At 35.6% G+C, this 19,192-nt stretch overlaps 2 protein-coding genes across 2 annotated transcripts in view; one reads left to right on the top strand and one right to left on the bottom strand.

Moving 5' to 3' along the window:
- The window catches only part of SLC15A5 (solute carrier family 15 member 5), a 157,045-nt gene extending 153,699 nt beyond the window's left edge, over positions 1 to 3,346 (bottom strand). Inside the window, exon 1 of the mRNA XM_072650557.1 lies at positions 2,989 to 3,346. Coding sequence (XP_072506658.1) covers positions 2,989 to 3,346 — 358 coding nt within the window. The remainder of the gene's footprint in view (positions 1 to 2,988) is intronic.
- Positions 1 to 19,192, top strand: part of MGST1 (microsomal glutathione S-transferase 1) — a 718,478-nt gene that overhangs the window by 569,227 nt on the left and 130,059 nt on the right. The window lies entirely within an intron of this gene.

The following is a 19,192-nucleotide window of genomic DNA, read 5'->3' as shown; positions in this document are numbered from 1 at the left end:
TGAGTACTTAAATGTGTGCCTGACACTTAGTAAGTGCTTAATAAATTTGTCAGTTGTCCATCTCACTGCTTGTTGATTGTCCACCCAAGTACCTATCATAGTGTTAACAATAGGCATTTTTCATTCACTACTTTGCTTGGGGCCATTTTTTTCATTGTTTCATTTAGGGGCTTCTGAAATGTTTCAGAATGATGTCATCAACATATAGGACCATACTGTAGATTTCACTCTCTATAGGAAATCCTTATTCCATTTGAACTTTTCACTGGATCTCCTCCATTTTAATGGTAGATACCTTTGGTGAACTTATGGCTCCCTGTATCATGCTTTGAGTGTTTTTCATGATCAGGATGGTGTTAGATAAGTTCATCTTGGCTGTTACATATTTCATGGAATCTTGAATTTTGACATGTGAAAAAGATGTTGTTGAAAAATGTCTTTCAATTTTGTTCTATTATTAGGCCTGTATCCCAAAGAAAACAAAGAAAGAAAAAAAGGATCTAATTTTAGAAAAATAACTATAGCTTTTATTTTAGTAGCCCCAAACTGGAAATCAAGATAATTTTTTTTGCTAATGAGGAATAACCAAAAAACTTGGGATATATTATTGTGCCATAAGAAATGATGAAATGGATAATTTAAGAATCAACTGGTAATTTTGCAAAGTGAAATTAGTAGAACGAGGAGAATACTTTAAACAGCACTGTGAAGAAAAATACAATTTTGAAAGACTTTAGAACTCTGATTGAAGAAATTTAAAAAATACAAGTCAAGAATATTGAAGTTGAAACATAGAGCCTATCTCCTGCCAGAATGACTTAAAAAAGAGAGAGAGATACACTTTTTTGTACTTAACCAGTGTGGGAATTTTTTTTTGGCTGGACTATCCATATTTGTATGAAAAGGTTTTTTTAAAAAATTTATTTCTTTTATTGCTTAATGCTTTAATTGCTTAAAATTTACAAGAAAAATGAAAAATTCTGGAGGAGCTACAGGGAGGGAAGCAGGTACATTAAAGCAGTGTTGGGGGAAGTGTGAACTGGTCTGGTTAGTTTGGAAGCCAATTTGGAACTGTGCCCCAAAAGCTATTAAACTATGAATTCCAACTGATCAAATGATGCCACTACTAGTCTATATCTTAGTAGAGATCAAAGAAAAAGGAAAGTAAATATTTTTTAAAAATTGTAAATGCATCCAAAAATGTAGCAATTCTTTTCATAATAGTAAAAATTGAAACCTGAGAGAGCCACATCACTTGGGGAACAATGAACTGAACAAATTATGGTATATGTATTGATAAAATGTTGCTTATGCAAAAAAATTGAAGGGAGTGGTTTTAGAAAATCCTGGGAAAACTTGCAGGAAACTGATGCAAAATGAAGTGAGCAAAACCAGGAAAACAATACATACAATACCAATAATACTGTAAAGGCAAATAGCTTTGAAAGACTAAGGAACTCAGATCAACACAACAAAACCAATTACATTTTCATAGAACTCATGATTAAACAAGCGCTCTACCTTCAGATAGAGAGGTGATAGACTCAGGGTGTAGAGTAAAGCTATTTTGGACGTAGATACTGTAGAAATTTGTATACAAATTTGTAATGGGTTTTGTTTTTCTGCTTTCTCAGTAGGTGGGAGACAAGGAGAGATTGGAGCGAGGGAATTCAGAACTGAAAATAAAATAAAATTGAGTTAAAAAAAAGAAAAAGGATAAGTTGGAGGCCTTAGGAGAAGTGAGATAAAATAAATACTTATAATAAATAAAATTAAATAAAAAAAGCTTTACTCTGAGCTAAATGCCTATTTATAACCAAAAAACTAAAAGAGCAGTAGGATTTTAAAAAATCCACTACATCTTCCGATTAATTGTATAGTGGTAAAAGTATAGTTTACTGCAGAATACTGCTTGCAAAAACCTATGCATTCTTTTTTAATATTCTCATTAAGGATGCCTTTGATGTGAGTATATTTTATAAAAATTTACATACATGGGAAAGGTGATATACAGGTTGGCACTCAGTATTCTCTTGTTCACCTTTTTTAGGGGTAATAATAAGGCATCTTTCCCTTCTTTGGCTACCTAGAAACTTGATTCCTCAACATCTTTACAATTATTAGAACTTTCAACATATACTTCCTCTATAACTACTTGGTATGGTTTTGCTATTATTTTCACAAATTGTCCTTAAGTGCCATTTCAATAAGTGCTTATTGAATGAAAATTATTGTGTTCAACTGAGCCCCAAATGACAGAATAGATCAGAGTGGTTCACTGAGCTTAAAAAAAAAGTTTGTACTAGTTTCTCTCCACCAATATCCACCAAAAAATTTTAATTCTCAGTAGATTACATTAGTCTTGAACAATATTTTCCCAGAACTAGAGTCCTCATTTCCCATAGCTGTGGATACACCAAACAAGTCAGGAGCCATTGCAGACTCCATCCTCTACCACTTTTCCTAACACATGAGGCATTTTTAGACAGTAAAAATGGGTATTTTTATAAGGTAACTTTGAATTTCTCCACTTTCCACTTGTCCATATTTCATAAAGTATTGCTTCTTACTCATTGTTCATTGATGAATAGCTTATTAGGAGGAATGGAAGGTTTTCAATGAAAAACATCATACAGTGAAAAGTCTCCCTGTAGTTTTTGCATAGATATTAAATATCCTTTATCAGAGATCTAAAGTTATTGAATCTTAAGCTTTACAGAGAACAGTAGTGTGCTAAGTCTCTATGTAGTGACTATATTAGCCACATTTGTGCAATGGCCATAATAAATACAAACATTTTGCAACTCATTAAAAACAGTAAACAATCTTTCACCAACTTTCTCCTAAATATTTATACACATGAAGTATAAAAACAACAATTTCTCCAAACAGCCTAATTCAGAACGAAAGTGGGGAAGCAATAACATAAGTGAAAAAATCATTTCAAACTATGAGTCAAATTTAAAAAATATGAAAGATTCCACTAACCTACAAAATGTAGAAATGTACAAACATACGCCAGTCTGGTCCTCTCTAAGCAGGTATCAGCCAGCCATCCCACAAACACAGGTGTAAGCATGGAAGTCCCAATGAAACTGAGGTTCACAATGACTGCCTGGTAGTTGTGGTAGCCTAGCTTTACAGTGCAAAAAATAATCATATTACAGACTATGGCAAAAAAAGTAAACCTTTCACACAACTCCACCAGCAGCAAACATATTCGAGCCTGAAGTTTTTTCTTGATCTGTGATACCGGGAAGTCACTGCCATCCCTTTTCTTCTTCCTGTCTTTTTGGTGATTTAGAAGGAGTTTCTCTTGAAGTTTTTTAAAGTTTGTAACAGGCATGACTAACCGCCTTGAACAAGACTAGCATAAGTGGTTAAAACTTGTGTTTTTTTCCTCTGCCCTCTAATGAAATAAGATCTTCGCTTTGAATTTCACGCCTCCATGCTACAATTTTGTAATATTCTTCGCACATTAATGTTATTCATTTTGGGGATCTGAGAGCACAATATACACAAGTATTTAAACTTCTATTGTTACACAGCTGTGTCCAAATCTGATTTGTTTGTTTAATTAGTTTATTTATACTCTTCTCCTCCTCCTCTAAATTATATTGAATTACATGAATCCAGTCAAATATGTGTGGGAACTCATCTGCTTTACCCTGATAAAGGTTTAAATAGTGAGGCAGGTGAAGCAATATTTCAGAATTTGAATAGCAGATCAAGAAATAATTTGAGCCTAATAATTTCTGATACTTTAATTTAAAAAACCAGAACAGTGCCAAAGAAATAAAGAAAATCTGTATTGGAGAGTGTGGCATCTTATCATTGTTACATTTCTTTTTATTTTTGGTTGAAATTCAGATAAGAAAGTTAATTAGGTAACAAAAATGCTAATACTTTTAGATGACTAGCTGGGTTTATAATAGAGTAATTTGAGTTCATTAATGAAATGGGAAAATATTAAACAGAAGGTAGTGTTTGAATGTTATTATAAACTAGTGCCCAGGAATAAAAAAAAAAAGTACTTTTGGATAAGGGATTATTGGATCTTTGGTCATCTAAGTGAGTGTGTAATGGCATGCCATCTTGGAAGGTAGGAGTTTACCAATCAAACTACACAGGAGTAAAAAGAAAACACTTCAAATTTCAAGGTAAAACTATGAGTCTTTTAGAAGGAGAGTGGCACATAGACTTAGCAGCTACATAGGAGGTACTTGGATCGAGTTTTATATAGTAGAAAGAACACTGGGAACCAAGGGATTTGGTTAGTCATGACTTTGATATATCATGATATAAAATCATCAGCCAATGGGTCACAGGGTACCCTCTTCCAATAAGGGAACCTGGCTTTGGGCTCAGTGATGGTGTGTATCAGTAAGCACCGCAACATACACTGCTATCACAGGTTCTTAGATCTGCATTCATAAAAGGAAAGGCAACTTTTGAGGGATTAACAAACACTGTAATCAAGCACAGATATCAGAAATTTCAGAGAAATTAAAAATGACAGTGCTTCCAAACTGCCTGACACTAATATGCATACACCTTTACCAGAGAAGGAAACACCAACATCTGGGTTTTCAAAAAGCTGGGGCGGGAGGTGAGGAGGGGGAGCTGCTTAGCGACTTCCCAGAGTCTCATCTGGTACACAGACCTTCTTCCAAAAACTAAGCCCCCCACAGTAAAACCTCATCCTCCGAGTATTTCTAAATTTTCTAGAGCCAGAGAGTACAACCCTCTGACGCAGTGCCTTAATAGAAAAAACAAAAGACACTTGGGACCGGTCTATAAAACCTCCCCTAATCAAGCTTCCCACAATGGGAAGGTCCATCAATGAGTGGGGCAGATCCTCTCCAATCACATTATTCAACCAGAGGTATTTTTACTAAAACAAAAACAGCAAAAGATCCTAATTTGATTGCCATTAGATGGGGCTCAATCCCAGGGGGAGCCTGATCCTTAAAAGATAGACTTTTAAAAAGGCTTTTTTTTATCGTACTACATGACAATTCACTTGGACTCCCAAATTAGAAGTCTTGGAGGAAAAACTCCAAGGCAAAATGTAGGCATGACACAAGAGTACAGTCTCCCTAGAAGGGAGTTCTTCAAAAAAGATACCCAATATACAAAGTAAATGAAATATAACAAAGCTATTTACTTCCTTCAACTTAAAATAAATGCTTAAAACACAAAAGACTCCCAGGCACATATTGACAAAAATGTGAAATAGGAAAAAAGTAAAATTCATGGCCTCAAGTGTCTATACCCAAATTACCAAAGCTTAGGCATCAGATAAGAAAAATGAGAGCAAGGCTAATATAGCCTAATATAGCCTAATATCACTAAGATGTGATGAAATGATACTCATGAGTAGATTATAACTCTGGATGGACATGCCTTATTTATAAGAAAAAGGGCAGAAAAAGGTTTGTGGTAAGCGTAGAATTGTATTTTAAGAAAGTATATTCATTTGAGGAAACTTAGGAACCAGAATGGGAGAACATGACAGTGAATATTTAGGCAAAGGTCAAAGGAGAGAGAAACAGAATTGATTTTTTCATTAACATATACTATGAAGTAGACCACTTCAAAAGAATGAACAAAGTGGTGAAGAGTTTGGGAAACAGATCACAAGCCTGGCACAGAGGCATTATATGGGAGTGATAGGGATTTCAATTATCCACATATCTGCCAGAGGTTTCTCTTTTGCAAAAACAGAAAAGTTGATAGTTTTTTGATTTGCTTTATTAATCATTTATTCTTTCAAAAGGCTGAATAATCAGTGAGGGGGAATGCTGTTGTATATCTGATTCTCACTAATAGGGAAAAACTGATTTCTCGGTTGGAAAGGGTAGGAATTTAAGGGAAAGTGATCATTCTATTGAGAATATGCAACAGAAAAAGAAGAAATCTGGGCATAGTCTGACATATACTCTAGATTTTGGGAAAAACACCTTTCAAAAGATTCAGAAAAAGATAGGATTCCTTGGACTAAAATTCTTCAGGGGACAGCCCAGGAGAGAAAGGAGACTCTTCCATATTTTTGGAATTGCCATTGTTGCCCAAATAAGGAAAGTGAAAATAAATTATCTCCCTTCTTTCAGGGAGTACCCAATGAGTGCTCTGGGGTACCATGCCATAGTTTGAGGCAAGAAGAAGAGAGCAAAGAATGGAAGTTATCTCTACTTTTAAAGTCTATTAAGTAGGCACTTCTTGACCAATTTGTTTTGAAGTAGTTCCTTCCCTGTGTCAAAATCAGGGGGAATGAGGGATTACTACATCATTGCTAAGTCCTTTATCAGTGATCATATGTTTCCAAGTGGCCAAGGGAGCTCAGCTCAGCTCCAGGTAGGTGCCCTGGGGGATACCTTACCTAGAGGAGACCAGGGCATATTGGGCAGAACTGATTGCCCCAATTATACCTAATCTGGTTCTGGTTTGTCACTTTCCCCATATAATTCCAAATTCCTTTTCAGAACTGTTAGACCAGATGTCAGTTTCACCAACAGTATGTCCATTGTCTTTTTATAACCCTCTCTTTCATCATTTTTGTCAATTTCTGAGTATTAGGTGAAATTTCATAGTTGCTTTATTTGCATTCCTCTTATTCTTAGTGATTTATAACATTCCATTCATTTACATGGTTGTTAAAAGTTTGTAATTCCCTTTTTCAAGAGAGACACAATTCTCTTTTTTTGTTCATTGTACCTTGAGATTTTTAATTGCTGATAAGATTCTTAATAAAATTCTTATTAAGTTCCTAAGTAAAAATTAAAAAAAATGTATCTAAGATAAAATTTAAACAGAAAATGAAGGAGTCTACTTCTCTTCATTCTTAGGTTCCTTGTCAACCCACAGTCAAATGAGAACTAGAGTTGAAAGATAGCCTGCTCACAGAAAAATCTGGTTTAATTACTATAAATGGGAAGCTTAAGGTTATGATTTTTCATAATCATGACAAATAACTCTCCCAAGAAATACAAATAATCTATCCAGGTGTAAAGTCACTCAACAATCCAGTTTTAATATTTGAACTACTTACATTTGACTAGAAATAATAGCATAACATACATTTTAAAAGAAAATAACAATAATTTATTTGCCAGTATCTAAAAATTTGCCCATCTTTGTCCTGCAAAATACTGTTTTAGCATCATGAATGGTATTCTTAGTCTGCTGACCCTGATTCGTATAATTGTGTTCAAATTTTTTCAGATCTTTTCGTATTTCCCATATTTGTTATATTTACCTTGTATATATAGGCAGTCTTAGGGTGGTAGTTACCATCTATCCAGAAACTGACATTTGTTTCTGGTATATGGAATGAGAGTTTTAAATAGCAGAAGTGTTTACTCATTGATTTTCCTGGGGCATTCCTGAATTTTCTCCATGTCTTGCTCAGTATGCTCAAATTAAGATCTGTTTTCGACCCTGTTTATGAACTTCAAGATCTTTTCAAAGCCAGAAACTAAGCTGAGTGGTATATATGGAAACTTGTTTTCCTTCAAATCTCTTACCATCTCACTAGGTCTCAAAACTATGTTTTTAGTAAGCTACTGAATGGTAGCTTTTTATTGGGGGAGGGGGGAGTGGAACTAGGTGCTTTATGCACAGCAAAAAAAAAAAATGATACAACATAGACTTTAACATAATTATCTATACACATTTAAGTTTAGGAGTATTTGCTTTTTTCTTCCTAAAACAATTTATATTTCTTTGCCCTTTATGTGTTACAAAGCACTTTCCTCCCAACAATACCATGAAATAGATTATTTGAGTATTATTCTTATTTTTAAGACTACTTACTCCAGTTCCCTTGTTTTACAGATGGTAATACTGGTGACTAAAGCCCACATGACTTTTCTAAACTCACATAGGTATCAAGTAGTATAGTTGGAGATTGCAACCAATTGCCCTGTCTCCAAATCCAATGTTATTTCCACTCTACCATAATGAAAACAGAAACTCAGGTCAGTGAATTGACAGTAAATGTTAGAGACAAGATTTTAGCCCAGAACTCTCAATTCCACATTCAGTGCATACACCAGCTGTTTTTGCTTTATACCTGTAGCTTCCTCAAAGTCATAGTATTTCAAATGTTTATGACTGGAAAAGAGTATATTCATACTGAGAAGCATTATCTTTGCCCTCCCCCCCCACAAATAAAGAATAATCTATGTAGCAAAGTTAAAGACTCAGATAAAACACTGGGTAGGAAAGTAGGCTTAATTTGAAAATAAAGAATTGCTGACATTTCAAAAATAGGCCATTATATGAGCTCTATTTAGTTTAACAACAACAACAAAAAAAACATTACAAATCTGAACTGGATCTAGAGTAGTTAGTTTCTTATAGTGCAACACAATGGTTAGGGGCACAATAAGGGATTTTTTTAGTATTTTTAAAAATAAATGAATATGGTTTTATTTTTGAAAAGATTCAACTCCTTAGATATTTGTTTAGATATAAGTTAAGACACCTGATAAACAGTAATATACGAAGGATGAATTTCTCGAAGTTGGAAAGGGGGAGCAATTTTCAAACTTAGCCAAGCAAATAAATGCCACCAACATTATTTCCAAAATGTGTGACCATAGAGAAGGCACTGTGGAACAATGAAAAGAAGATTTAAGAATCAGAAGATCTAGTTTCAGATTCTGATACTAGCTGTCACAAGCACTTGAGAAACAAATATGAATGTGAAGACAATCCTTTGCTTCAGATTACATCCATTCTAATGGGGAAGACGGCACATATTGGCAATATTGGACAAGGAGAGGTATTTTGGTTTATAAGGGAGTGGACTGACGATGCTGTTCAGTCATATGCTACTTTTTGTGTCCCCGTTTGGGGTTCTCTTGGAAAAGACCCTAGAGTGATTTGCTGTTTCTTTCTCCAGCTCATTTTACAGATGAGGAAACTGAGGCAAAGAGGATGCCTAGTAAATGTCTGAGGCCAGATTTGAACCCTAGAAGATGAGTTTTCTGGATTTCAGGGCTGGCACTCTATCCACTGCACCACTTACTTGCCCATATGAAGTTATTACTTTGATATGCTTGAGGTTGGGTTGGCTGGGAGGAAATGTGTGTCTACTAGCAAGAACATGGCTGGAATAAAAAGTGAAACATGCCTAGGACTAGTTAGATAGAATGGACCATCGTGAGGCCCGTTAGGGGCTTACCAATTAGGACAGGGTTGACTTCAGGGTTGACTGAAAGAGTTAAGTCGTCTTGGATATGACCTCTTGTCCAAAGGGTGCAGCATCAAAGAGCAGGCAAGATGAAGGCCAGGATGTGTTTGTATTTTTCTTTTTCCTGTCATCAGAAAGAGTGGCAGTGGAGAACTAAATATTTTTAAGTGATGTCTTTCCTAGGTCTCCTGGTCCAAAGAGGCTTATGTGATGCTTGGAAACTGCTTGGATCTAGGTGAAGTTTTGGGCATATAGCCCAGCAGTAGATGTTTTATTATGCATCGTTTTATTGTTATTATGCATTATTTATTGTATTTTATTGATTCTATGCCAGGAGTAAATGCACTACCTCTTTAAGCAGTGTCCTATGAATCAATAGTCTGCACAAGAGAGATCTTGCAAGCAGCAAGGCCTGGTCCTAGCAGTACAACAGATGCTTTACTACTCAAGAAACCACATGTAAGTATTGGAGCACAATTAGTGAGACTTTCCCACGTCCATGTCAAGTTGTCTCCTGCATTTCGTTGGTATTTAGTCTCTGCCCAAAATCTGCCTTTGTGCCCTCTCTCATTACACAGTCTTTAATTAAATAGTAAAGGATGTTAACCCATCTAAAGAGAGCTAGTGAATTGGGTTCATGAAAGGCTAGTACTTCCCCTCATAGTTTCTGTGAAATTTGCCTCTTTCATGCACTCTGAGGATGCATCAATTGTATTGACTTTTGGAGAAGTCACTAAATCAGGAGAGCTTGACTTCTAGTTCTGATTTGCTGTGTAAAGCTGGGTAAATTGCTTAACCTGTCTGAACCTCAACGTCTCCATTTGTAAAATTGTGGAGGCAATATTGACTTATCCTGGCATGACATAATGCTAAGACCAATGAATGCTCATTGAGTTCTTCAGAAGAAAGACACACCATAGCCCTGTCATAGTAGAACATTATTGCCCCTGGGGCCTCAGTGGTGAGATTCAGGATTATTGGCCTCAGTGGACTAGCTAAAGGAGTGATCAAGGTTAAGGGTACAATCTCTGCAAGGGGGTAAATAAAATGATGCCAATAACATGATTAGTTGTTTTACCATCAGAACTCATGAAACCATCTACTGAGATGTTACTGGATTGGCCTCATTCTCAGTGTTGAGAGTAATGAAATTGCAATTTTTTTTAAAGTATTGGGATGCTATTCCAAATCTAAGTTTATTCAATTACTGTAAATAGCATAGCCCTCGTTGAATCAAACAAGGCATTTCCTTAGAAAAAAGGTTAAAAGAAATCAAGCAATATATGTTGCACAAGGAGGTTATGGCTTTCATAAGTACTATACTTTTAAAAAAGTGGATAGAATCTGTAATTTAATTGGTTTAGTCAATTTCCTGTCAAAGTAGATCAGCAACTATAGTGCAATGAATAATTTGAGTTGCCTGAGTCACTGAGAGGTTATATAACTTGTCCAGAGTCAAGCAGCTTGTGTGTATTAAAAGTAGGATTTGGACCCAGATCTTCCTGACCTCAAGGCTAGTTCTTCATCCACTGTACCACATCATGGCATATCTATCTCTCTCATTTTAGTATTCCAGTGATCTATGATTTAGTTAGTTCAGGCATTCCCTTCACCATTTTAGCCAGTGACTCCTCCACACCTTAGTAGTTCTTCATCATGAACTGCTTATGATCAACCAGTTACTGATCAATCCTTTTTATGTCAATCTTTAACTAAACATCTTTGAAAGCCAAGTTGACTCTTGGAAAAAGGTACACAATTCAACACTAGGCTAGTATTTGACCCCTTTCCACTTTGCTAGGACATTCCAGCGGTTGTATTGTACCTGACATAATTTTCATAAGACGGGTCACATCTGTGCCATAATGAAGCATCAGAACAGAACTTTAGTGGAGGAAGGTTCTTTCTTCTTACCTTGGGGAAGGGCGTGGAAAGTTTCATCCTTATAGAGTCCAATCATATCCATAAGAAATTGTGTTGGTTCATAGTAAAAAAAATATACACATATGTATGTGTGTATATATTATATGCATACATATGATATATGTATTATATACAAGCATTTAAATTAAGACACAGTATAAGCTGTGTCTTTCTATTAGGTGTCTTTTATTAGGCCTCTCAGATTACTAGGGTTTGTGATTCTTGATAAATGACCAACATTTTTTTCATGATGTATTAGAAAGAGAATTTATTGACCTGAGAATAAACAAATCTGGTTCTAATTCTAACTTTATGCACATTTTAATAAATTGTTTGATCAATTGAGTCTCAGTTTTTTCATCTGAGGAAAAGGGATCACATTAGACATTGGCCAATGTTAATTTCAACTTTGGAGTTGAGATTCTCATTGCCTAAGGGTCTTTTGAACAATATTTTCAAAACAGGAGACTGAGTTGGGTTCCTACCTAATGCTATGTGACTTTAGGGAAGTCACAATCTAAGCCAGCAGTTTTCAAATATTTTGTCTCAGGACCCTTTCACACTTTAAAAAATTGGGGACCCCTCAAAGAGTTTTTGTTTATGTGAATTATATCTATCAGTATTTACCATAATAAAAATTTAAACTGATAAATATTTGAAATATTTATTTATTAATTTAAAATAGCAGTAATACAACCCATTACATGCAAACATTACATATTTTATGAAAATAACTATAGGTTCTGAGGGCAGGGGATAGAGTGCTGGGCCTGGAGTCAGGAAAGTCTGAGTTCAGATCTGGCCTTGGACACTAGCTATGTGACCCTGGGCAATTCACTTAACCCTGTTTACCTCAGTTTCCTCATTTGTAAAATAAGCTGGAAAAGGAAATGGCAACTGTAATGCCAATGCAATACCCACAGCATCTGCTATGGATAAGCATGCTTATTTCCAGAGTAAATTCATAAAATATAAACTCTCTTCCTCAAAACAAAACCAAAATATTTATTCAGATACCAGAAAGCCAATTCCACCATGGTAACAAGAATGTTTGTACACATTACCAATAAAGGTAGCACTACCATCCCAAACCTTTCCTCTCTTAGGCCTCCGTATAAACGAGCTCCTCTCTTCCTCCTGCTAGCTGCTCTGCCTCAGTTCTGCCTCCCTCTCTCCCAGCTCTGCCTCCCAATCTCTTCCTGCTACACCCTTCCCACTCTACCTGTTCACCAAGCTCCTCCCACCTTCTGCTTCACTCAAGATCTGGGTTAGGCCAGAGCTCAAAGCAGGACACATGGGCCTATAAAGGGATAGGGAAGCTCTTCAAATTCCCTTAGCATTACACAAACTACTCCAGTATCTTTGTGAAGAAAACCCTAAATAGAAGCACAATGTGTCAGACGTGACTGAAGTAACTGAAAGACAGCAAAAATAGCTTCCAGAAAACAAGTGATAAGACTAAGTTATTATTTTTTCATATTTTAAAAAATCTCTTTAATAGCTGTCTTAATAAAAGACAGCTGGATACTCATATCCACTTCCTTATTTAATCAATCAAGTTATGTTTTTTTGGTTGAAGTATACTAAGAAAGCACAGCCCCACATGGATATGTAGTTGAAAAAAGGAGGAGTATTTTAATAAGCTAATAATGCCTTAGTATTATATAAAAATGGTTTTGACCTTGCACACCCCCTTGAAAGGGTCTTAGGGACATCTCTGCTCTAGAAAGAGTTCAATCTCCCTCCAGTGTATAGGGAGGGAAGTTGGCCTAGAGTCAAGGGATCTCTAAGGTCCCTTCCAGTTCCAAGATCTATAATCCTATTAAATACATTCTTAGAAACACTTTTATTTTTCTTATGTGTAAATTATGCACAGAATTTGGCTGCAATTTCAGTCTTTAAATTAAAAAGATTTTATAACTGGTTATGGCTGGATTTTTGTCCTTTGTAGTTTTATCCCTGTTGAAGGTACAAGTTGACAGCTGGAGAATGTGAGGAGTAGTTATTGCTTATTTCATCCTGCAGTGTACTTCCGTGTAAGGGGGAAAATTATTCCCCGGCCTTTGAAAACTTTCAAAGGGGAAAAAATAGAAAATTCAAAATACAGCTATAAATAGAGCTTTGAGTCTGATTTCATTGTTTCTTCAAACACTGCAAATTTTATTCTGGGGACTTCAATCTGACATATGTAATTACCTATGCTAAGCAGTTTTTCATACTCTCAGGGTTCTTGCATTATTGCACCTGTACGATGGTTTTATAATTCACTAGTAATTGAACAGCAATTATTTTTCATGATGCATGTACATTTTTATATTAGATTGTTGGCAGATATTCTTTATGATGATGTCGCTCTTTCTAATGAGGAAATTAGAACTCGTTATATCATACAGTGAAATGTATTTTTCTGAGTCATTTCCTACTTCTTCTTGACATGTGGGTTTTTAAGGTAGGTTTCTGAGCTATAAAGCAGCATCTACAAAATGATGGGGATCATGTTGTCTATGAATCAATGCAGTAGCAGAAGAATGGAAAGAGATGAGATGCTCTCTGGCATCTAGGATGTATCTGCCTCAGTACATGGTATCTTAGCCTGAGATCTGATTTTAATTGTGCTTTGGTCATGTGTTTCCACTTAGTTTCTAAAAACTTAAGAGATAGAAATTATCCTAATTTCTTTTTTGATAGGCTCCTCAGTAATAGTGATATGCACATAGTAAGTCCAATAAGTATTTTTTATTGAATTTATTTGTTGAATTAATGAATGTTTAAACACTGCGCAAACAAACAAAACCACCTTATTGATGGCATTATCTAGTGAATTCAGGCACCAGCATCAATTAATCTAACCCATCAACAGCTAATCCCTTTGAAGACTTCTTTAGAAATTTTAATCTTGATTGATAGTCTATAGTTGTACTTGGTATGCTTAGTAAATACACCCAGTCACAGTCTTTACTTCCCGATCAATACTCATCAGCAGACCACATTTTTGCCAGTACACAATTGGTTGGAAGATACAGACTTTAAGATTCCACCTTGCTTATTGTTTGTTGACTATTAAAATAACTTGATTCATTAGAGCAAAATTGGCATGTAAAGACTTTTCACTAATAAGGTGTTTCCCATGCATATGTAAAAATTATAAATGATGCTCTGAAAGCTATGATAACAGAAATAGCCTTATCTGATGACTCCTTGATCATTAATATCATGAGGCATAAAATAGGGAGACATATGTTGATAAAAGATGGCAACCAAAGTCCTGGAAGAGATCCAGTACAGAGTCCAAATGGAGAGGGAATCTCTATACATAGTGAAGTACTCCAGATGCTCCTATATTTGGATGACATAGTACTGAACATAATGTCTGGAAACATCAAAGACCTTCCTAAATGAGATCCATAATCTTAAAAGGATTTGGCTTAACAATGAACAAAGGAAAACTAGTGAATGAGGAATGCATATGGTCTACTGCAGAGGTATCCAACTTGCTGCCTGTGGACTGTTTGAAGTCCACAAAACTTTCAAATGCAACCCAAACTAGATTAAAATATAATTGGGAATATATAGTATGCGTGTATGAGATACAATGCATGGACTTGGGAGGAGAACAGACCGGATTGACTTTGACAAGTTGCAAAATTCTTTTAATGATTCCAAACTTCCTTAGAAACAACATGTCATTTTTTGGTCAATACTATTTTTCAAGTGATGTATAGCTGTGAGTGATGAAACACTAGGGATCTGAAGTTGACAGTCACCTAAATGCAGGACATGGACAGTTTGTAACATATTACAAATGAGGACTTGCCAGGAGGAAGAAAGGATGTCATCAAATAAAGGTGTGAGTGCAAAAGAAGATGTGTTGGTAATGAAGCAAGAGCAAAGGATAATTGCATATGCTCCATTGATATCATCTTGAAGTGAAGAGAAAGTAAGAAGGTCCTCAGTACATTGGGTGGAGAATTGTACAGGATAGGTAGATTTGTCATGGAAGAGAAACTCATATAAATGTGATTACAGATCTACTAGAGTATTGGAGACCAGTGGTGTAGGAATGTAGGAAAGGCATTATGACATAGTACAGGATTTGGGGTCTAGGTATAGGTTTAAGTTCAGTTTCTAATTATATGATTTAGTGGACTAAGTACAAAGTACTGCTCTAAGTTTGATCATCTGGGCTCAAATTCCTGTTCTACTACTTAAACAAATGTGAGACCTTGAAATAAATCACTTTTTGTCCCTTATCCTCAGTTACTTCATCTTTAAAGTGAAATGGTTAACTAAATAGATCCTGACTCTGTTCCAGCTCTATGCAAATCACTTAAACTCTCTAAGCCTCAGTTTCCTCATGTGCAAATGGAAGTAATGACAATGCTACTGCTTACCTTGAAAGGTGGTTGTGCAGATCAAATTAGACAAATTTACATAAAAATTCTTTGTAACTCTAAAGTGCTATACAAATGTAAGCTATTGTGATAGTTAAGTGAAGTAGAGAAGGTAGAGAACCCAGTAAATTCCAGTAATTCAGATTTTAAAATCCCCTACCACTATTGAGTTAAAGAGGAACATTGGTAAGGAAAATGAAGGAATATATCTTCAAAGAGCAGCATTCATGCCAGATTAATTGCATAATTACCAAATCTCTCATTTATTTGACTTGTAAAGACAGCCCTTTCCAGTTAATTTAGGTTGCCCATTCTGCTCTCCCACATACATTCCTACTTTTTGACTTACAATATCCAATTTAGCTACTTATAGTGATTAAACTAACTCAGTATTTGCCAAATTTATTTGTGCTATGCAGACAGTCCTTCTTTAACATCCTGAGAGCACAGAACATTTAGTTGTTGCATTCCCTTACATTTGAAAATCATTTTCTGTGTCAATTCATGTGGCTGATACCATAAAAATCATTTTAAACCTAGTTTAACTTTTCTTTTTTAACGTTTGGCTTATTCATAATTTTATGAGCTATAAATTTTATTGCATTGTGAATTGCCTTTCCCATCTGAGGAAGCCCTTGGAGGAATTGCTTAGGATGTGGTGAAAAATTAAAAGAAATAGACTTCTTTTGTGACTTCCTGCATGTGAGGCCAAAGTGTATCCTTGGGCAGAAAAGAAGAATTTAACCCTTTCACTTAGTATTCAAGTGACATTTTATTTTAAGAAATCAACTCTGGTACGATATTAATAGTGTGTCTATACAAAAATATTGGATGGGAGATTTGGCAAATATATGGTTTTCTCAGTCAAGGAAAATCAGTTATAGTCATTCTAGTCAACCTTTTTTCCTCCTAACTCCCCTATTCCTGTTGAGGGTACCATCATTCTCCTAATCGTCGAGGCTCACACCATCCTCCCCAGAAGTAATCAGATGTCAAGTTCTGTTATTTCCATCTCCATAACATCTCTCATATATACCACCTTATTTCCTCTGATACTGTTACTACCCTGGCTGGTCATCACCTATCTCCTAGATTCTTGCTACAGATTGCTGGTTGGCCTTTCTGCCTCAGGATTATCCTCATTCTATTCTATCCTTCCTCCATTGACAAATAAATCTTCCTAAAATGCAAATCTGAACATATCACCATCCCCCTCCTATTCAGCAAACTCCAGTGGTTTCCCATTGTTTATGGGATCAAAGACAAAATTCTTACTGTTAACACTCCATCTGGTGACTGAGAATTCCCCCATTTTTGGAACTTTCTTTTTTCCTTATCTTTGCCTCCTACCTTCTTTGGTTTCCTTAAAGACTTAGATGGAGTCCCAAGTTCTGCAACATTCCTTTACTTGTACTCTGTAGTCTGAAAGAGAGCTGCTTTCCCTCTGATACTACCTTCAATTTATTATATAGATGTACATATATCATGTTTGTACATTATTTGTAAACTCTCTCTCATTGGATCGACTTTGAACTCCCTGAGAGCTCATGAGATCAGGGACTGTTTTATTTTCTTTGCCTTTCTATGTATCTCCATCACTTAGTATGGTGTTGGGGACATAGTAGGCACTTAATATAGATGCTTGTTGACTGATTTTTACTAAAGCCAATTCTAGAGAGATAGAATAAAACAGAGAATTGAATAAATTATGAAATGTTTCACTATATCCCTCCCATTGAGTCAAAAAAAAAAAAAAAGGATTCAGGTAAGGATTTTCCTGAAGTGTAGGCATAGAAAGAAGTTTTGGCTTCAGTCTTGGCCAAAGTTTCCTTCCTTTTCACACACACCCTTTGGCCCGAGGAGGACTTTATTTAGTTTGACAGATGTTGGACTTGCCTTTCTTCTACTGGCATCCTGGTGACATTCTAGATCAACTTAAGGCAGTTTTTGCAAAAAGATTTAAGGACAGGCTAAATGTAGATTCACAATTCCACAAGAAACCCAACAATATATAAGAGAAACCTGAACTGCTCACAGATGGGAATAAAGAATTTTTCAACCAGGAACTCAACCTTTTCACCTTAGAAGAAACATCCGCTATCATACTACCGCAGTCTCCTTGCTCTAGATGATCCTCCATCCAGTTAATCTTCAGTTTCTGTAATAACCTCTATTTTAAGAAAGCACCAAGAAGCACATTCACTCCTTCATTCCTCTCTGAACTCTCCGAGGAGTTTCTCTGTGTGCTTCCCTATCTCCACTGAGTTTATTGTAAGTAGGTATGGTCCTAGTAAGAAAGTTCATTTATTAAACATGAAGTTTTTCTAAAGTTCATGTGTGCAATACATCTATATATCATATTATTATGTATCATATAGAATGTGTATTATAATATATCATGTGCTAAATTATATTATAGTAAGATATTATATATTATAATTATGCAATATGTTACTTGTAGTGGGATATATCTAAACATTTATCTCTGTATTGACAAACAATGAAATATGGATACAGACATGTATATATACATATGTATGTGTGTGTGTGTCTATATCTATATCTATTTCTGACACATTAACTTTTTTCTTTTGAACTTGGAGAGACAGAGAGAATGAGAATGAAAACAAGATAAAAAGCCCTCACATATGAGGATAGATACCTCTTTTGTTTGTGGGCTTCTTGCCACTAAAGAAGCTTAAGTTTTGGAAGATACTCTGGCTCTCATCAGAGTGCCCTCAAGTACCACAGATACACACACACAAAGTCCCTAATGTACCCTTACCCTATTTAACACATGTCCCTGTATGATCAGAATATTACATTTATACTGACTAGTGGTTTGACTTTGGGCACATCACTTAAACTTGCTGAATCACTTTGTTCATTCGAAAATAGAGGAAGTCTAATTAAATTTATAAAGCATGAGGTTTACACATAGTAGGTGCTTAATAAATGCCTTTTCCCTTCCATTTCCTCCTTCAATACATGTTGTTTGTAATTTTCCACTGAGAGCTCTGATGGCTGATATCATTTTATTCCTAATATTTTCTTTAAATGGTTTTATTTTTCGTTTGATTTTTACATGGATGCTTGCTGTTGTTCTTTTACTCTGGGAGTCCAAAGAGAAAACTTTGGCTCATTTTTATTCCTGGTATAAACCTTATTCATAGTGTTTGGGTCATTCTCTGAGGTTTTACTCATGCTTCTTTCTACCTTTATTACCTGTCTGTTGGAGTCTTTGATTGTGAACTATAACTTTATTTAGGTTTTTTCTCTTGGCCTTTTAATCTTTTATTTTACCTTTTTGTATTCCCAGTGACTTTTGCCTTCGCCATCCTTCTATTGCTACTCAGAATCCTGAGTTTGGGTATCCTTAAATTCCTTAAAGACTTTAGGGACCTAAAGGGTGGTTGGTGCAGGAGGCTAAGTTAATGATGAATTAAGATGAATGTCTTACAACCTCCTAGGCACAGAAACTGACCAGGAACTCCAAACACAGGGAAAGGTCCAAATCAGAGGTACCAGAAGATGAGAGAAGTGAATCTTAGAGAGGTTAACTGACTGGTCTGGGATTTCACAATTAAATCACGGTCTCATACCTCACTTTGTGTCTTTCTTCACAGATACCACATCTACAGAATGTGGTCACAATTTCTGCAAAGAATGTATCCTCTAG

Source organism: Notamacropus eugenii, chromosome 3, assembly GCF_028372415.1.
Source record: "Notamacropus eugenii isolate mMacEug1 chromosome 3, mMacEug1.pri_v2, whole genome shotgun sequence".
NCBI lineage: Eukaryota > Metazoa > Chordata > Mammalia > Diprotodontia > Macropodidae > Notamacropus > Notamacropus eugenii.
The sequence above is the reverse complement of the archived record's forward strand: the minus strand, read 5'-3'. Positions and strand labels throughout refer to the sequence as shown.